Raw genomic sequence first — 20,723 nt, 5'->3', positions numbered from 1 at the left:
ATGCACTCCAACCCATTTTTCATCATCATCATCATCAGCCTGGTTACGCCCGCTGCAGGGCAAAGGCCTCTCCCATACTTCTCGAACTACCCCAGTCATGTACTACTTGTGGCCATGTTGTCCCTGCAAACTTCTTAATCTCATCTGCCCACCTAACTTTCTGCCGCCCTCTGCTACGCTTCCCTTCCCTTGAAATCCATTCCGTAACTCTTAATGACCATTGGTTATCTTCCCTCCTCATTACGTGTCCTGCCCATGCCCATTTCTTTTTCTTGATTTCAACTAGGAGTCATTAACTCGTGTTTGTTCCCTCACCCAATCTCCTCTTTTCTTATCCCTTAACGTTACACCTATCATTCTTCTTTCCATAGCTCGTTGCGTCGTCCTCAATTTAAGTATAGAACCCTTTTCGTAAGCGTCCAGGTTTCTGCTCCCGACGTGAGTACTGGTAAGACACAGCTATTATACACTTTTCTCTTGAGGGATAATGGCAACCTGCTGTTCATGATCTGAGAATGCCTGCCAAACGCACACCAGGCCATTCTTATTCTTCTGATTATTTCCGTCTCATGATCCAGATCCGCCGTCACTACCTGCCCTAAGTAGATGTATTCCCTTACCACTTCCAGTGCCTCGCTACTTATTGTAAAATGCTGTTCTCTTACGAGACTGTTAAACATTACTTTTACTATAGTTTTCTGCAGGTTAATTTTTAGACCCCAGGGTGTCTACCAAGTTGACATTTCCAAATTCCCTGAGTTTTCCAGGTTTTCCCTGAGCACCTTTGCGAAATTCCCTGAATGAGCCAGAACTTTGTTTTATGTCAAGACAGGCTGACACCACATTGCCCGATGCTGTCACTCTCTAGTAAGCATGCTGAAACAAAAAAATGACTTAATCCAGTTTGAATAGTAAGGAGTAATATCTATTTTATTTAAAAAGAAAACAGAAGGAAGGTGTTAGTAAAATGCACAGCGAAAGAAATGGTAAAGCTCATTCCAAATTGAGTTGAACATTTTCAAATACGAATGAAAAGGAGATGCATACATAAGTAAATATTTTTTTAATATCAGCTATTTCTATCAACTGATAGCAAGTTAATCTGTATGAGGACCTGAGCTTTGTCACAACTAAGGTTCTCTCTCAGCAGCTGGGAAGTCAACCTCAACTGTCCTGACACACTCTCAGCCCGTACACAACATCGCAGTGTTGGGTTTCACTGCTTAAACAATTTATTTTGGTTTGGATGAGGGACACCTGTGTCTCAGCGTCAGCCAACACTTAGTTTTTTTTAGCTCAAGCTCCTTCAAAAAGGCGGCGGCACCCTTCCTTTCCCGTTAATTCCTCAGTGCGTCGGTCCTTTCTGTTCTCATCTTCCTACTACCACGCTTTCACCACATGGATCATCTGAAGCATCCCCTTGGTCAGTTGTACAGTCAACATTTCATTTTTCGGAATTACGAGGGGCCGCAAAAAAAAAAGAAAAAAAAAACGGGCAGTCTGAATAAAATTAATGCATGTCTTTAACTGCCTTTAAGGGCTAAAATTACCACAGGCACGTCTGAAAAAGCTCTGAAGGCCTGCCAGTACGCTTATTAGGCATATCAGGTCTTGTACTGTGACAGGAGACGGGGTGCACGCATGTGTAATTAGGGAATACATACTGTGTCCCGTGACAATTGCCCCCTTCCCACGCTTGTTATGCTTCACCGCCTAACACTAGGGTACCGAGGCGAGGCTAACTTTCGGAGACTGGCATTACGCAACGCACTGTGCTCTGCGAGCTTCAAGGCCAATCGCGAGGATTACAAAGGCGGAGTCGGTGCCATTGGTGATAGCGGCGAATTATTTCAATGAAAAACACGGCACCGCTCGGCAAGAAGCTTAATAGCGAACATAGAAGCAGCTAGGCCTAACGTTGCCGCGGTGGTGGTGACGGCTGCCAGCGGATCTGCCTGCGAGAGTGCCGGTTCGAGGCGGCGAGATAATCAAAATAGCGGCGGTGGCGGCTTTGATTAATGCCATTTCAGACCTGCAGTGAGGACAATATACATTGACTATATCGAGTACGTGGGGGTGCCGCAAAACCGTGCAAATTATCGGGCATGTCCGAAAAATCGGGCGTCTAGAAAATCGGTCGTTAACTACTCTGGCAATACATCGTGCCGATGACACGGCGTCAATGACGATTCGTTGCGATTCCTCTGTTACTGGAGCCAGCATTAACACGACTTTCGTTCCCTTTCAATAAAGTTACAGCTAATTTTCCCTGATATAAGCACAAATTCCCTGAGTTTTCCCTGAGTTTTTCCAGACTGTTCAAATTCCCTGAGAATTCCCGGTTTTCCCGGTTTTCCCGGTTGGTAGACACCCTGGACCCACTCTTCTGCTTTGCCTCTCCAGGTCAGTGAGCATGCATTGAAATTGGTTTCCCGAGTTACTAAGCAAGGCAATATCATCAGCGAATCGCAAGTTACTAAGGTATTCTCCATTACCTCTTATCCCCAATTCTTCCCAATCCAGGTCTCTGAATACCTCCGGTAAGCACGCTGTGAATAGCATTGGAGAGATTGTATCTCCCCGCCTGACACCTTTCTTTATTGGGATTTTGTTGCTTTCTTTATGGAGGACTACGGTGGCTGTGGAGCCGCTATAGATATCTTTCAGTATTTTTACATACGGCTCATCTACACCCTGATTCTGTAATGCCTCCATGACTGCTGAGGTTTCGACTGAATCAAACGCTTTCTCGTAATCAATGAAAGCTATATATAAAGGTTGGTTATATTCCACACATTTTTCTATCACCTGATTGATAGTGTGAATATGGTCTATTGTTGAGTAGCCTTTATGGAATCCTGCCTGGTCCTTTGGTTGACGGAAGTCTAAGGTGTTTTTGATTCTATTTGCAATTACCTTAGTAAATACTTTGTAGGCAACGGACAGTAAGCTGATCGGTCTATGATTTTTCAAGTCTTTGGCTCCCCCTTTCTTATGGATTAGGATTATGTTAGCGTCTTTCCAAGATTCCGGTACGCTCAAGTCATGAGGCATTGCGTATACAGAGTGGCCAGTTTCTCTAGAACAATCTGCCCACCATCCTTCAACAAATCTGCTGTTACCTGATCCTCCCCAGCTGCCTTCCCCCTTTGCATAGCTCCCAAGGCTTTCTTTATTTCTTCCGGCGTTACCTATGGAATTTTGAATTCCTCTAGACTATTTTCTCTTCCATTATCGTCGTGGGTGCCACTGGTACTGTATAAATCTCTATAGAACTCCTCAGCCACTTGAACTATCTCATCCATATTAGTAATGATATTGCCGGCTTTGTCTCTTAACGCATACATCTGATTCTTGCCCATTCCTAGTTTCTTATTCACTGCTTGTAGGTTTCTTCCGTTCCTGGGAGCATGTTCAATTCTATCCATATTATACTTCCTTATGTCAGCTGTCTTACGCTTGTTGATTAACTTCGAAAGTTCTGCCAGTTCTATTCTAGCTGTAGGGTTAGAGGCTTTCATACATTGGCGTTTCTTGATCAGATCTTTCGTCTCCTGCGATAGCTTACTGGTATTCTGTCTAATGGAATTACCACTGACTCTATTGCACACTCCTTAATGATGCCCACAAGATTGTCGTTCATTGCTTTAACACTAAGGTCTTCTTCCTGAGTTAAAGCCGAATACCTGTTCTGTAGCTTAATCTGGAATTCGTCTATTTTCCCTCTTACCGCTAACTCATTTATGGGCTTCTTATGTGCTAGTTTCTTCCGTTCTCTCCTCAGGTCTAGGCTAATTCGAGTTCTTACCATCCTATGGTCACTGCAGCGCACCTTGCTGAGCACGTCCACATCTTGTATGATGCCAGGGTTAGCGCAGAGTATGAAGTCTATTTCATTTCTAGTCTCGCCGTTCAGGCTCCTCCACGTCCACTTTCGGCTATCCCGCTTGCGGAAGAAGGTATTCATTATCTGCATATTATTTTGTTCCACAAACTCTACTAACAACTCTCCCCAGCTATTCCTAGTGCCTATGCCATATTCCCCCACTGCCTTGTCTTCAGTCTGCTCCTTGCCTACCTTGGCATTGAAGTCGCCCATCAGTATAGTGTATTTTGTTTTCACTCTACTCATCGCCAATTCCACGTCTTCATAGAAGCTTTCGACTTCCTGGTCATCATGACTGGATGTAGGGGCGTAGACCTGTACAACCTTCATTTTGTACCTCTTATTGAGTTTCACAACAAGACCTGCCATCCTCTCGTTAATGCTATAGAATTCTTGTATGTTATTCTTATTAATTAGGAATCTGACTCCTAGTTCTCGTCTCTCCACTAAGCACCGGTAGCACAGGACGCGCCCACTTTTTAGCACTGTAATGCTTCTTTTGGCCTCCTAACTTCACTGAGCCCTATTATATCCCATTTACTGTCCTCTAATTCCTCCAATAGCACTGCTAGACTCGCCTCACTAGATAACGTTCTAGCGTTGAACGTTGCCAGGTTCATATTCCAATGGCGGCCTGTCCAGAACCTTAGCCCAGGATTCTTAGCACCCTCTGCTGCGTCGCAGCTCTGACCGCCGCCATGGTCAGTTGCTACGCAGCTGCTGGGGACTGAGGGCCGGGGCTTGATTGTTGTGTTCATATAGGAGGTTGTGGCCAAGTACTGCACCAGGGTGGCCAATCCTGCTCTGGTGAGGGAGTGCGTTACCGGTTCTGGTCACCGGGATCAGGCCACACTCCAGGCCTGTTTATGCAATTTTATCAACACGCGGATTTTTTTTTTTAATCCGGTGGAAAATTGCGCAGCACCGGGATTCTAACCACGGACCTCTTGCACGCGAGGCAGGCGTTCTACCTCTACGCCACCGCTGCACACTCTTTATTTGCACACCCCATTTTTATTCATCTGTAAATTTTCTTCTGATAATCAAGGTCCCCTGTAAGTAATTGACCTACGTAAATGTACTCTCGCAGACCCTAGAGGCTGACTAGCGATCCTGAACTCTTGTTCCCTCGCCTGGCTATTGATCATTATCATTGTCTTCTGCATATGAATCTTCAACTACACTCTTATACTCTCTCTGTTAGGGTCCTCAAACAAATGATTGAGCCTCCTAGTATCGTATAACAAGAATGTAGCCAGCTATCAAAACATAGATAAATAGAAATCAAGATATATAGTATGGTTTCTTATTAAAGGGAACTCCAAATGAGTAAGCCAGAGCTAGTTACAGCTTAGTTCTACCGTATAAAGGTCTGAAAAATATTTTTTTTTATAGACAGGATGTCTGTTGAATAGAATGAAGTGCTTTTTTTTCCCTCTGAAGCTAAAGAATTAGTGATGTTATGTAGTAATGAATACCATTGAGGTTCTCAGTTTAACAGTGTACCTGTGTTTTATGGCAATTTTTTTCACTGCATAGAAAGTTTTGCTTTCCTGTATTTTTTGTGATATACAGAAGACCTTACAGAAGACCATACTTATGGCATGTGGGTTATCATAAGGCTAATTTACAGGACAGACAAAATTACGAACCATGCATCACGTAGCTTGATCACTACTCTGCCCATAGCCATCTTCGGTGCTATGCAGGTCGGACACAGGTCAATGGTAAAGAGCAGGCACTTTTTTGTTGTCAGGTTCGGTGTGATTTATCACCCGTCAGACTCTGAGATCGAGGTTGCAGCAAGTTCGTGCGATGCTCCCCTCCTCCATCTCCCTTCCTCAGCAAAGATTTTATTAGAAGTTTGTAACAGACTAATAGAAATTCTATTGGTTGTATTGGTTTATCTATAAGACCAATAGGTGCTGTGTGTGTTAAAGGGACTGACAAATGGCCAGAATGTGTTGTGAGATGTTGATGGAAATGAAATGACCATGATTTATAGTGATGGAATTCAGCACGCTGTTCGGGATTGAAGAAGGAAATATAATTTTAAATTGGCAAAGAAAGTAAGAAAAACCAGGAAGTGGCGAGGACTGGCGGTGAAATCTTGATACTTCGAAATGTAGTCAAGAGATTACGCAAGTCGACTGTCATTAAGTGCAGTATAATTATTGCTTAAAATTGCAGTTAGTATATAATTATTAGACATGCGCTTTATTTTATGTGTATTACTAAGTAAAGAAAGTCCATGCTAATTAGCAGCACTCTTGCTGTTGTATGCGCACGAGTATAGCACAAGTTTGCAAGTACCCAGAGTTTTATGATCTCCCTGCGATACAAGATGCCATCAACGAGTTGTGCTGTAAATGAGAACGTTTTTGCCTTTGTGTTGGCGCTTCTGTCACACTGCACCAACGCCAAGCTTTCCACCAACCGTCGGCAGATTGTCGGCGTCGGTACAGTGTGACAGACGCACCAACACAAAGGCAAAAACGCTGTCGCCGACAGTCAGCAGACCGAAATTGGTGTTGGGTCGGTTTAGTGTGAGTGAGCATTTATCAATCGGAATTCTCCAGACGTGCTGCTTATGGTGGGGACAATGGTCTATCGTGCAAATTGGATTCGTCACTTCCGCTGCCGCTTTCGTCCATCGAAGCATGACATTCAGGTGCTACTTCGTAAGGATCTAAATTCTGAGTAGGCGTGCGAGCTAAAATCCTTTGTTACAGCTCGCTCAGGTCTTCGAGAGACAACATTGGAAATCAGAAGCACATGCTTGGCTACAGCAACACGAACTATGTATCACGTGTAAAAGCATCGTTTCATTTTCGATGTGCTTGGTTTTGTTTTGACAAGTCAAATACCAAAGCAGTTAGACAGGAAACAGTGAAAACACATAGCTATTATTGCAGAAACACTTTAACACCTTGGAAAACATCAATAGCAGGAACATCAACTTGATAAACAAGATAATATTTTCTCACACCTACGGCCGCCCTTGCCGTCTGCCTCCCACTAGTGCCGGCCTATAATCCCTATCGTGTTCACCTATCACAGTTTTCAGCATGCTTCCAGTGAACGACTTCATCCTCACTGCAGATGGAAATATTCTGATAAAAAATGTTCCATGGCATTTTCCGCATTACTACCTCAAGATTATATGCTCTGGCCAGTAAGCTTTCCATTGCACTAAAAAAAAAAAAGGGGGGGGGGGTACCATGAAAATTGGTTGTCAGTCCCTTTAAGGGCTGACAGTACATGCTGTAAAATGCTCGAACATATTGTTTTTACCAATCTGGTTAATTTTCTTGAATTTAACTCATTTTTTACATCAGCACAACACGGTTTTCGGAAATCTTACTCCTGTGAAACCCAATTAATATCGTTTACACATGCACTACACCATATTCTTGACAAATCATCACTAGCTGATTGTATATTCTTAGACTTTTCAAAAGCATTCGACAAGGTGTGTCACAAACTATTACTTCATGAACTAAAACGACTTAACATAGACGGTAACCTTTTGAAATGGATTGAGTGTTTTCATCTCAACCACTTGCAATTTGTTTGTGCTAACAGCATTAACTCCGGTTTTACAGAGGTCCATTCAGGTGTTCCACAGGGTTCCGTCCTTGGACCCCTACTGTTCCTAATTTACATTAATGATCTTCCCTCGCTTATCAACTCCCACATCCATCTGTTCGCTGATGATTGCATCATTTTCAGAGAAGTTGCCAATGCTAACGATATTGAATTACTTCAGTTGGACCTAACCACTATAGGGAACTGGTGCCATGACTGGTTAATGGAGCTCAATATTAACAAATGCAAAGTCATGCATGTTTCTAGGAAAACATCTACAATACCGTCGTACTACATTAACAACATGTCGTTGGAATCAGTTTCTTCATATAAATATCTTGGTGTTTGCATCACTTCTAACCTCAGCTGGTCTCTTCATACTGAGAACATAATTAAAAATGTTGATTGCATGCTTGGCTACATACGTCGCAACTTTTTCAACGTGGCATCTAATTTGAAACTTTTGTTATATAAAACTTTCATACGACTGAAACTCGAATATGCCGCTCCGGTATGGGACCCTGCTCATGAGAAGCTAATCACTGATCTCGAGATGGTTCAAGATAACTCTGTGCGTTTTATTCTTGCTAACTTCAACCGCACAGCAAGTATAACTAACAAGAAAGCTAATCTTTGCCTCCCAGCGCTGGCATCTCGCACAAAAGTGTCTCGTATTGCCCTCTTCTACAAGTTGTACCATTATCATACTCTACAAGATCACCTCATCCCACATCCAATTTATGTATCACGTCGCATGGATCATCAGTACAAAGTCGGCATTTTGTCATGCAACACTAAAAGTTTTTCACAATCATTCCTGCCGCAAACCTCACATGACTGGAACCATCTTCCCGCCGAAGTTGTAGGCCTTACTAATTATTAACAGCTCCGTGAAGATTTAGCTAATATTGGATATACAGGTGCCATTTAAACATTCATGCAACCAACTGTATTTGTCTTCATTCTTTTGTATTTACCACTTCCCCCTCTGTAATGCCCTTGGCCCTGAGGGGTATAATAAATAAATAAAAATAAAATAGACCAAAGTAGTGTAGCATGTGCACACGTTACGTCACATTGCCGAGAACAACAACATCTATACAATTAAACCTCAATATAACAAAATATTCAATAGAATGAATTATTTTATCCTCAATAACCTTTGTCCACTGAACATCATGTATTTGGAACCTCAAAATAACGAAGTGTGTTTGTATGCGATTTCAATATAACGAAATTTAACTGCCGCCACAAAGGAATGCCCAGACAATAAATTGAAACTTCTGCAGACACAGATGGTCAAATGAATAAATTGCAAGCATCTGCTTGCAAATGCACCTCTCAAATCACGTGCCGCGCGACAGAGCGACCGCTGAAGTGAAGCCGCATCATGTTCCTCATTAAGTCCAAGTGCAATAAGATCCTATTGCGCCCTGCGCATTGTGTGCTTTAGGTGCAAGTGAAAGAGTGCGAGGGTGACACAAGAAAGCATAGCCTTCCTGCACGAGCAAAGGGAAATGGGCGGAGTGGTGCAAGCTTGTAGCGACATGATCAAGCGCACACAAGAGAGGGCAGGTAAGTTTGCACATGTCTCGATTTCTGGTGTGCATTTCAGCCTTGACTGTGCATGGCCATAAGCCTGGCTGAGCGCACACACAGCCACACACCCAGCGTTAGAGGTAATCTGCCGTGTGTGCAAAGAGTGGGCATGCCGAGACGGTGTGGCATTATGTAAGCTGTTTTCCAGCGCGTTTAGTATTAGAGATTGCATAATCTCAAGTTTAAGTGACCTGTTGGAGCGAGAGACAGACGAAGCATTTGCTCCCCACTGCCGGTGCTTTCCATGATAGCATCGTCCCAGTGTGAGCCACGTTATCAGCCATGGGGTCGGATTGCACATGAAAGCATGGCTGACTTTGCTTAATTTGTACCGCCGATGTGAAGATATCGGCGACGTGGCATGAAACTGTATCATTCGTCGCCGGCTCCCAAATTTATCAAAACTAACTGTTTTCTCATTCAAGTTTGCTTTTTTCTATTGCCCGATAATTCGGAAAATTCTGCGGCCCCTTTCCTTGTAAGAAAAATCGATCAGCAACTGTACTTATTTGCATAACGGGTCAAATTTCAATACAACGAAATTTTGATATATAGAAGCAAATTTGCTAATCTCACAAACTTCATTATATCGAGGTTTAACTGTAGTTTGAAGCACTGGTGCTGACAACGTAACCAGACGTGGCCAATGCACTCCGATGCACCCAGCGTTGAGATGGCTTTTGCTCCATCCATGCATTGGTCGCGCTGACTGTGCTGACCCATAATGCATTGCATAAAAAAAAAAATGGCGCCTGCCCCACTTCGCTGACACTTGCAGACGGCCATTCTAAGTGGCACATGGGTTGGGGATTGTTCTGCGCATGCTCCAAGGAGAGCAGCCGATGCCATGTGCACTGGAGTATAGAGGAAACAGCACTTCGGCTGGCGCAACATAAGTGGCGTAGCTTGACTGGCTGCAAGCGACGCTCGCCCAGGCGCTGATCACGTCGGACTCTTAATCTGCCTTTAGACTTATTACTCTTATACAAACACTGTTGCGTGTCTACTAGTTTCCTTATTAGACTAATAGGTCCTATATAGATTGTTGCTGGTCTGTTAGAGGACATTTATTACTGGATTCTGCCATTCTTGTTTGCTGCCTGCTTCATGCGACAGAGAAAATTGATGAAATATTAGACTTGGGGACGATGCAAGGCAAGTGGTTTTACTCCTCTGCTTTGCAGCTTTCAGAATCTATCAGGGCAGATCAATGAGTAGTGTTTACCCCAGTGCTGATTCTACAATTTGGAGGTAATTATTTTACTTATTTATGGTTCTAGTGCAGTATAGAGTTGTTTATTTTCTTTTTTATACTGATGGTGGATGTACTTTAGTACAGTGTCAATGGCCCAATTTTTGCATGCTATGTAAGTACATATGCACTAAGTACTGGTGAGTTTGCTGCCAAGGAAAGCCTTTTTCCAACAATGCTGTGCAAGATTTGTGCATAGAGTTGCTCTTTATCTGCACACAGTTTCGATATAATGCATGAAACATTGTGTACATAGAACGCTGCAATAGGCTGCATGTCTAGTTCACCACCTTGCTCTCTGCCTCCACTCATATTCTCTCGGGAAGGGGGCCTTTTCTTTAGATATATGAAGCCTTGTGAAACTTTCTCCTAAAAGAGGCTACGTGCAACACCAAATGATGAAGTGTTTTGTGCGCAGGTGGAAATACGGGTGCTGCAAAGGGCAAGCAAGTGACGCATCTTTGCAACACCTCCAGATTTGTTGCTGTTCTATTAGCAGATACACAACATCATGAAAAGTAAGAGAGAGCTTAAAAAAGAACTCAATGGCTTTGTTGAAACAAACCACTGTGCAAGCGAGGGTGTTTATCCAAAACAAATGGCAATCCACAAGGCATTGACTGCATAACGTAATTTAGTACCATATTATTTGCGATAAATGTTATGCAAGAGTTGATTTGCTTTGAATGCAGGGAAGCACTATAGATACAAGCAGAGTCTCTCAATGCTTTTATGGTCATGAAACTTCTCTGTAATGCTATGGGAGCTTCATATGTTGACCGCGCCTTCCGCGAGGCGGCGCAAGGGGTCCTATGGGGGCAACGACGAAGGCACGTGAGCATGTGGCTTAGGTGCAGCAGCTGCTGTTTTCTTTCATGATTTTGCTTTCAATTACGAGCAAGTGCAGTGCATGTGATGCACTAACCTGAGATGCCGAAGACTTGCTGTGTGACGGGTTGCCGCTCTGGTTACAGAGGTACGCAGGAAAAAGCCTCACTGTTTTGTCTGCCTAGCGACGCCAAGCAGCATGAAATATGGAAGCGGGCGATACTACGACAGGAAACCAATGGTTTTAGCTTCGACTCCAAGCATGTCCGTGTCTGCGAGAAGCATTTTGACCCCACGGATATTATTCGGACTGACGAGTTTGCGGTTATTTGAACATACTGTCACATATTAAACACACTGTGTTTCTCGGAGTACTTTATATTTTATCATACTATCATTACATATTACGGGATCCTGTTCATTTGTGAGTTTCTGCTGCTTTTTAGAAAGGTCTGCTCTTCTGTGTCCCAATTGCTTTTATTTTGTGTGTGTTGCTCCATGCTTCTGATCACTGTACACATTTTTTTCAATCTGTGGCCACTCACAGCTTATTTTATTTTGGTAGTAAGAGAACAGCCAGCATGTCAGCACTGAATAAAAAATTTTCGTATGTCTTCTCGTACTCACCAGCGCCTTCGTCATCACTGCACGACATAGCAGAAATAAATAGCCCATATAGCAAGAGTCTTCAGCAGTGCTTTGCTACCTCCACAAGTGTCAGCAAAAAGGGATTGTCAAACTGCCAGTGTTTTCATCATGTGATTGCTTCTGTAGCACGCTCCAGTACTTCAAATGCCGGCAAAACGTATGATTTTCAGCATCAGTCAGCTTTCAGTATTTGTTGCAAGGTAAGCACCAGTCGTAAGCTTATGTAAATAATCTTATGCACTTTGACAAAAGCAACGACTCTGCCGACACGGCCACAATCGGAACACGAATGCTACTGACCGCCATGCTAGACCTTCCAGTGTGATATTGCAGACAAGTTGCGGTGAAAATAATGGCAAAGTAATGTGCAGGCTGGGCGCATGTACAAAAAAATCCTGTTTATAACAAGCAGCGAGAGAAAGTAAGCGTGCTATTTTATCAGAAAACAGCCGCTAGCAAGGTTTAGTAGCAACCGGTGTAAGTCATGCGGGGTTATTAGTGTCTGGATGTTGCCGCCAAGCTTTCAGGTAACAACAAATGGACAGACAGCGGTGCGTGGTCACTGAACACTGCAAAACGCTAGACCACAAGATTGATTTCAACAAGACTGCTGTGCTGGAAACCGAGCCAAATCCATGCAGGAGGCTGCTTTTTGAGTCGTGGCACATTCAGCAAATACACGGGAATGTTAATCGCTCCTGGGGAAACCTTCCCTCGTCTTACTCCCATGGCGTACGTTCATTGACCCACCGGTTGTCCACACGTCGGTTTAAAAAGCCACGCTGCACCTTGCCCGCAGTCACACACTGAAGAAGGAACTGAGCTGGTTTTGAAACATCATCATCATTATCATCATCATCATCAGCATCAGCCTGGTTACGCCCACTGCAGGGCAAAGGCCTCTCCCATACTTCTCCAACTACCCTGGTCATGTTTATCAATGTTTATCAAAAAAACTTGGTTTAAATATTTACTTTCATCTTATCTTAATAATGGGTTAAGTAGCGCCCATACTAAGCACAAATATCAGCCCCTCGAAAGCACAAATACTAAAGAATGTCAGCCTGTTTGCCGAAAAACAGCCGCTGTGAACAGCTTGTGCGGCTGTTTTGTGCCTCCTCCTTGACAGCTGCACCATTATCGTCACGCGCTGTCCCTATATGAAACTTTGGCCGAAGTCTCAGGACCAGAAAAAATCAAAGACTCTCATACAAGTCAACAAAGCCTGCAGTGAAAGGTTTCCAACCTCGTTGCCACTAAAACACACGCAATTTACTGTACATAAATGGGAACTGTTATAAATTCTTGCAGGTGGCCGAGGACTAATTTATTTGTGTGAGAAATCCATAAACCTGCATAAATGAATACATATGGCCATGTGATGGAGAAACAGAGCCAGAGCTTCTCTGGTGGAAATGACAGTGGGAAAACTACACTGCTATGTTGGGACGAGCATCCGGCTCCTATGAGAACTATGAGAAGTGTAATAAATAAATAAAATACACTGTGCCGTTTGACGTCCGGATGCTGCACAACCCACTATGATGTACGTGATTAATTATGATCGCCTGAGGTTCTTTGTGCGTAACAAGGCACACAAGTTTTTTGTGCAAGACTGCGCTGTAAGCACAGAGCAGCTGGTGTCTCTCTCCTAATAATGGTTAGAAGAGAGGGCATAACATGCAGCAGGCATCAGGGTACGGGCAGAGCAGATGACAAAGTGCGTTCATCCAAGTAGATCAGGCAGGATGATCAAGGAGCCAGCACTGAAAAGCGGAGAGCACCAAGTTTGACCTTGCGGCGTGTCCATGATTACAGGTCATGGCAGCAGCTCTCTCCCTCCTGCATGTGTTTTGTCTGGCATAGTGCCACCTGACAAATGCGCTACAAACCACCCATCAGCATTTCACAATCTGTCACTTTCAGGTGAGCAGAGTTGGCACTGTGTTACACACTCTGCTAGCAAGTGAATGTAGAGCGCACGAAATGCACTCACCTCCAGAGTCTCCTCAATGCGATAGCCTTCTGCAGAGACCAGAAAGGGGCCCACAGCATCAGGGTCAAACTGGCACATGAGCTCAATGTACCGCTCCTGCACTGCAGCAGCAACACTATCCTTGGCACCCTGAGTTGGGGCTTCCCTGCAGAGCAGATCCAGAACCACCTTTTTTCAACTAGTTAGTAAAGTGCTCATTATCCAGTTGTCCCTTTTAGGTTGCAGGTTGGTTTTTAGTTTGCTGTGGTATCCCTTGAATATGTTGATTTAGCAACACTCACCTGCACAATCACTTTTGCACCACTTTTATTGAAATAATTGATTTTCAATTCTGCAGGGCCATTCTCTGATGTTCTCGTTTCATTTGTAAAGCCCATGCTGATGTAGAACACCATGAAAAGTCATGGCCTAACACACTGACACTGCTGGCATCAACTGTAGATATTCAGTCACACTGTGAAACATGCCCCCTACAGTGCGAGTACATTAGAAAGAATATTCTGAGTCCCCACAAGAAGCACATTTTGTTCAGTTTGCCACATAACTTCATTGATAGCTGTAGTATATTCCCTAGCAAAAAAAAAACTGATAGAAATTTCTAGAAATCTGTTAGGAATATGCAGAGGTTGTACGGGTCCTTCTATGAGTCTGATATATATTCCTACCTGGCGCATAGAACTCTTTACCAGACTGGTAGGCAGCAGATAGGTCTAACTGTGCTGCCTACAAGACCAAACAGGATGATGCATCAGTCTTTTAAACCCAGACAGAGATCATCATACAAGATCATCATCACCATCAGCCTGGTTACGCCCACTGCAGGGCAAAGGCATCTCCCATGCTTCTCCAACTACCCCGGTCATGTACTAATTGTGGCCCTGTTGTCCCTGCAAACTTCTTAATGTCATCCACCTACCTAACTTTCTGCCACCCCCTGCTACGCTTCCCTTCCCTTGGAATCCAGTCCAAACCCTTAGTGACCATCGGTTATCTTTCCTCCTCATTACATGCCTTGCCCATGCCCATTTCTTTTTCTTGATTTCAACTAGGAGTCATTAACTCGTGTTTGTTCCCTCACCCAATCTGCTCTTTTCTTATCCCTTAACGTTACACCCATCATTCTTCTTTCAATAGCTCGTTGCGTCGTCCTCAATTTAAGTAGAACCCTTTTCGTAAGCCTCCAGGTTTCTGCCCCGTAGGTGAGTACTGGTAAGACACAGCTATTATACACTTTTCTCTTGAGGGATAATGGCAACCTGCTGTTCATGATCTGAGAATGCCTGCCAAACGCACACCAGGCCATTCTTATTCTTCTGATTATTTCCGTCTCATGATCCAGATCTGCCGTCACTACCTGCCCTAAGTAGATGTATTCCCTTACCACTTCCAGTGCCTCGCTACTTATTGTAAATTGCTGTTCTCTTACGAGACTGTTAAACATTACTTTTACTTTAGTTTTCTGCAGGTTAATTTTAAGACCCACTCTTCTGCTTTGCCTCTCCAGGTCAGTGAGCATGCATTGAAATTGGTTTCCCGAGTTACTAAGCAAGGCAATATCATCAGTGAATCTCAAGTTACTAAGGCATTCTCCATTAACTTTTATCCCCAATTCTTCCCACTCCAGGTCTCTGAATACCTCCTGTAAACACGCTGTGAATAGCATTGGAGAGATCGTATCTCCCTGCCTGACGCCTTTCTTTATTGGTATTTTGTTGCTTTCTTTAGGGAGGACTACGGTGGTTGCGGAGCCGCTATAGATATCTTTCTGTATTTTTACATATGGCTCGTCTACACCCTGATTCCGTAATACCTCCATGATTGCTGAGGCTTCGACTGAATCAAACACTTTTTCATAATCAATGACAGTTATATATAAGGGTTGGTTACATTATGCACATTTCTCTATCACCTGACTGATAGTGTGAATATGGTCTATTGTTGAGTAGCCTTTATGGAATCCTGCCTGGTCCTTTGGTTGAGAGAAGTCTAAGGTGTTCCTGATTCTACTTACGATTACCTTAGTAAATACTTTGTAGGCAACGGACAGTAAGCTGATCGGTCTATAATTTTTCAAGTCTTTGGCGTCCCCTTTCTAATGGATTACGATTATGTTAGCGTTTTTCCAAGATTCCGGTACGCTCGAAGTCATGAGGCATTGCGTATACAGGGTGGCCAGTTTCTCTAGAACAATCTGCCCACCATACATACATCTGATTCTTGCCTATTCCTAGTTTCTTCTTCACTGCTTTTAGGCTTCCTCCGTTCCTGAAAGCTTGTTCAATTCTATCCATATTATAGTTCTTTATGTCAGCTGTCTTACGCTTGTTGATTAACTTCGAAAGTTCTGCCAGTTCTATTCTAGCTGTAGGGTTAGAGGCTTTCATACATTGGCGTTTCTTGATCAGATCTTTCGTTTTCCGCGATAGCTTACTGGTATGCTGTTTAACGGAGTTACCACCGACTTCTATTGCACACTCCTTAATGATGCCCATAAGATTGTCGTTCCTTGCTTCAACACTAAGGTCCTCTTCCCGAGTTAAAGCTGAATACCTGTCCTGTAGCTTGATCCGAAATTCCTCTAGTTTCCCTCTTACCGCTAACTCATTGATTGGCTTCTTATGTACCAGTTTCTTCCGTTCCCTCCTCAAGTCTAGGCTAATTCGAGTTCTTATCATCCTATGGTCACTGCAGCGCACCTTGCCGAGCACGTCCACATCCTGTATGATGCCAGGGTTACCACAGTGTATAAGGTCTATTTCATTTCTAGTTTCGCCATTCGGGCTCCTCCACGTCCACTTTCAGCTATCCCGCTTGCGGAAGAAGGTATTCATTATCCGCATATTATTCTGTTCTGCAAACTCTACTAGTAACTCTCCCCTGCTATTCGTAGAGCCTATGCAATATTCCCCCAGTGACTTGTCTCCAACCTGCTTCTTGCCTACCCAGTCATTGAAGTTTGTTTTGACTTTATATATCGCCGATTCCACGTCTTCATAAAAGCTTTCGACTTCCTGGTCATCATGACTGGATGTAGGGGCGTAGACCTGTACGACCTTCAATTTATACCTCTTATTATGTTTCACAACAAGACCTGCCACCCTCTCGTTAATGCTATAGAATTCCTGTATTTTACCAGCTATATCCTTATTAATCAGGAATCCGACTTCTAGTTCTCGTCTCTCCGCTAAGCCCCGGTAGCAAAGGACGTGCCCACTTTTTAGCACTGTATATGCTTCTTTTGGCCTCCTAACTTCACTGAGCCCTATTATATCCCATTTACTGCCCTCTAATTCCTCCAATAGCACTGCTAGACTCGCCTCACTAGATAACGTTCTAGCGTTGAACGTTGCCAGGTTCATATTCCAATGACGGCCTGTCCGGAATACAGAAACATAGAGACATCTAATTGAGGCACTGATAAAGCATGTTAGAAATAGCACACACACCGGTGCCCACACGCCTGAAGAGATGCTTTTAAAATGAACTGAATATACAACCCCGAACACATTGCCTGCCACGTGAACTGATTAACAAACACAGTTGGGCTATCAGAGTATCAAATGATAATGTACTGTGTAACTGTGCAATTATCAAAACTTTTTACAGCTTGTACGCAGATATATTATCCTAAACATGTTTCAACATAAATTAAAGCATACCTTTTCAAAGCACAGCAGTGTTACTTATTCTGTGAAACTACATTAGGCATGTTGCATGAGAAAAGTATCAGTTCATTTTTGTAGCAGGTCTCCTCCAGTCCTTTTAATACAATATTGCATTTACAAACTTTGCGAGACGGATGTGCAACATTTAATGCATATCCTAAACAGGATTGCTGTTGCAATAAAGTTTATTTACAAAGGCAAAACAAAGCACTTTCAAAACTGCGGATACTAACTGTAGCTCTAACATGTCAGGCCGAGTTTGTGAATGCCATAAATTCGTCACTACCAATGTGATTTCATTAAAACTTTTTTCTACACTAGTTGGTGCATACTTGATTTGAAAATTATAACAGTGCTAACATATGCATCCACAAAGGAACAAGGACAAGACACAAGCGACATGGCTAGGGTTTATTTTACACTCCATTATCTAAACAATAAGCAAGCAACTTTAGCCACATTTAAATCAACACATAAGAGGAAAAACACAGACTGACATACCAACATCACCATGCCCATTTGTGCTCACAGATGCTGCATAGGACGCCATGTCTAATTGGCGCATGTTTTTATCATATTCCAGCTTCATATAAAGCTATTTTCTCCAGACTATGCGCTTTTGCATTCGTCCCAAAAGTGTTGTGATATGTGACAGAACACAAGTGAGCTTGTGCAAAAAGAACAAACTGGCATGGCACACTGACAGGAAGCAATGAAACGGGACAAGCATCGCTAATGGTACAAGATCTACAGCAACGCATCAGAACATGACAATACAGCAATGTTATTTAAGCAAAAGTGAGTACAGATCTGAGAACTTATTCAAGTAAGAACATGGACTTACCATTTTTAAAACCACATATTCATGAACAAGAACAGCCAAACATCAAGCACACATATTGCAAAATCCGAAGACACAATTCTTCATCATCATCATCAGCCTGGTTACACCCACTGCAGGGCAAAGGCCTCTCCCATATTTCTCCAACAGCCCTGGTCATGTACTAATTGTGGCCATGCCGTCCCTGCAAACTTCTTAATCTCATCCGCCCACCTAACTTTCTGCCGCCCCCTGCTGCGCTTCCCTTCCCTTGGAATCCAGTCCGTAACCCTTAATGACCATCGGTTATCTTCCCTCCTCATTACATGTCCTGCCCATGCCCATTTCTTCTTCTTGATTTCAACTAAGATGTCATTAATTCGTGTTTGTTCCCTCACCCAATCTGCTCTTTTCTTATCCCTTAACGTTACACCTATCATTCTTGTTTCCATAGCTCGTTGCGTCGTCCTCAATTTGAGTAGAACCCTTTTCGTAAGCCTCCAGGTTTCTGCCCCGTAGGTGAGTACTGGTAAGACACAGCTATTGTACACTTTTCTCTTGAGGGATAATGGCAACCTGCTGTTCATGATCTGAGAATGCCTGCCAAACGCACCCCAGCCCATTCTGATTCTTCTGATTATTTCCGTCTCATGATCCGGATCCGCAGTCACTACCTGCCCTAAGTAGATGTATTCCCTACAATTCAAGAATTGAAAAAAAAAAAAAAACTGCCACAATTCTTCACTGGGTGCTAGTTCAACCACCGCATGTTGAAATGTGTAAGAGCAGTTTAAACTGTGTAGCCTTCAGCCCACCACAGCAAAGAAGACTATCAGCAACAGGCTTCATACATAGTGTTTGGAGTCTTTGATTCAAACTGTAATACACTGTTAAAATAAAATTTCAGAGTTTGCTTGTTTCATTCAGAAAAAAGACGGTGTCTTAGTCATGCCGCCACAGTTAGCGGATAAACTTGCACCAGCTACATACAGTCCAAGGAGAAAATAACAAAGTGAGAAAGACAGATGCATGGCATGAAAGTGATGCTGTTGTACCAAGTAGCACAACTGCTCACTTCAGGCATCATTCAGCTGCTTTACATGCCTCTGCATACAGAGTGAGAAGCTTTACCTTTTCACCATCTGCTAGTGAAGCACTGTTTGTTCACTGTGATCACCCACTCAAGGCAGTCATTTGGTTAAGTAGGGTCCTTCGCTACATGTAAGGACACCGACCCGAAACCATGCATAGGTCTTGTAAAATATTGTCATGTTTTGGCTACCGCAACTGCTCATCAGAAGCTGCATCACTACTGCCAACGTGCAGACCATGCAATTCCCCAAGCACTTGTTCAACAAGAGTACAATAATGAAGAGTGGCAAATAGGGCTAGCTGGTTCATTAGGAAAACAAGAAGCTATCGCAAGGAAAAATTAAAAGCTCTAGAATTTTGATGGCTGTGACTTGTTTAATATATTCAAACATCAAAAAGATGATTCTTACAGAATGCTGTAAAGCGTGGTGCACTGTTACCAACTGCTATTTTTTAAAGCTATAACCTGTTATTATCAGACATTCATGTACCATGGCTGAAGACATACTGTTCACCGTTACCATGTCTTAAGCGCGGGAGTTAGTCTCTTTCATAAAGGTATGGTATTGTCGATACAAAAATATTTTGGTCTATTTCCATGAACACACAAAGGCGCATAACTTCACTGGGTGTTACATAAACTAGTGGCTCCTCTCTTCTGACGCAGACTGAAAGGTGCTTTGCATGGAGAATTTCAACAGGAAATAGTTTCTGGCATTGCAGAATTATACAAGAATTTGCTCCAGTAAGAATTCTACAAATAAGAAAAAACGCACCTGATAAACTGACAAATGCACTGTCATTGGTCTTTGTAGTCCGAGTGTACTGGAGAGAGTGCAATGTTCGTTGGTTGATGACCATTCAGTAATATTCAGTGACACTTAATTGTTGAGTCACAGCCATGGTTGTGGACTACAACCTGTTTTTCACTTTCATCCAAGCTCAGGCACAGCTTTCCAGTGCCTAACAAAACTGTCTGCTAACCAGCTCTCATCTCCTGTACACCAAGAAAACTGACTGCTTCTGGTGAAAAATTTAAACTTGCTTTAGCTGCCTGTAACTTTCGAGCAAGTACATAACATTCCAATACTATTTGTAAAGGAACACTATTAGCTCTGCTGACCAGTTTCACAAGAAGTCCATTTCTGCCTTCAAATACAAATGAAGAATGTGACTAAAGAGGTCCTAGTTTAGCCACACTTTTAGGAAGATGCAGAATTTGGTGTACATTGTATGTCATTGCACCCAATCCATACAAAGACTGTGTTCTCATAACAAGCTCTGAGAGAAGATCGGATGATCTCATTATGTCATCTGAAGTGATGGCGTCCAGTAGAAACATATAGATA

At 43.1% G+C, this 20,723-nt stretch overlaps 1 protein-coding gene across 4 annotated transcripts in view; it reads right to left on the bottom strand.

Moving 5' to 3' along the window:
- The window catches only part of Vps8 (vacuolar protein sorting 8), a 962,017-nt gene that overhangs the window by 194,436 nt on the left and 746,858 nt on the right, over positions 1–20,723 (bottom strand). For all 4 annotated transcript variants that reach the window (XM_070531351.1, XM_070531354.1, XM_070531353.1 and 1 more), the window contains one exon: positions 13,798–13,942. In XM_070531351.1, the coding sequence (XP_070387452.1) occupies positions 13,798–13,942 (145 nt within the window). The remainder of the gene's footprint in view (positions 1–13,797; positions 13,943–20,723) is intronic.

The sequence above is a fragment of the Dermacentor albipictus genome, chromosome 1 (assembly GCF_038994185.2).
Source record: "Dermacentor albipictus isolate Rhodes 1998 colony chromosome 1, USDA_Dalb.pri_finalv2, whole genome shotgun sequence".
Classification (NCBI taxonomy): Eukaryota; Metazoa; Arthropoda; class Arachnida; order Ixodida; family Ixodidae; genus Dermacentor; species Dermacentor albipictus.
Note: the sequence above shows the minus strand (reverse complement) of the source record. Positions and strands in the feature narration are given on the sequence as shown.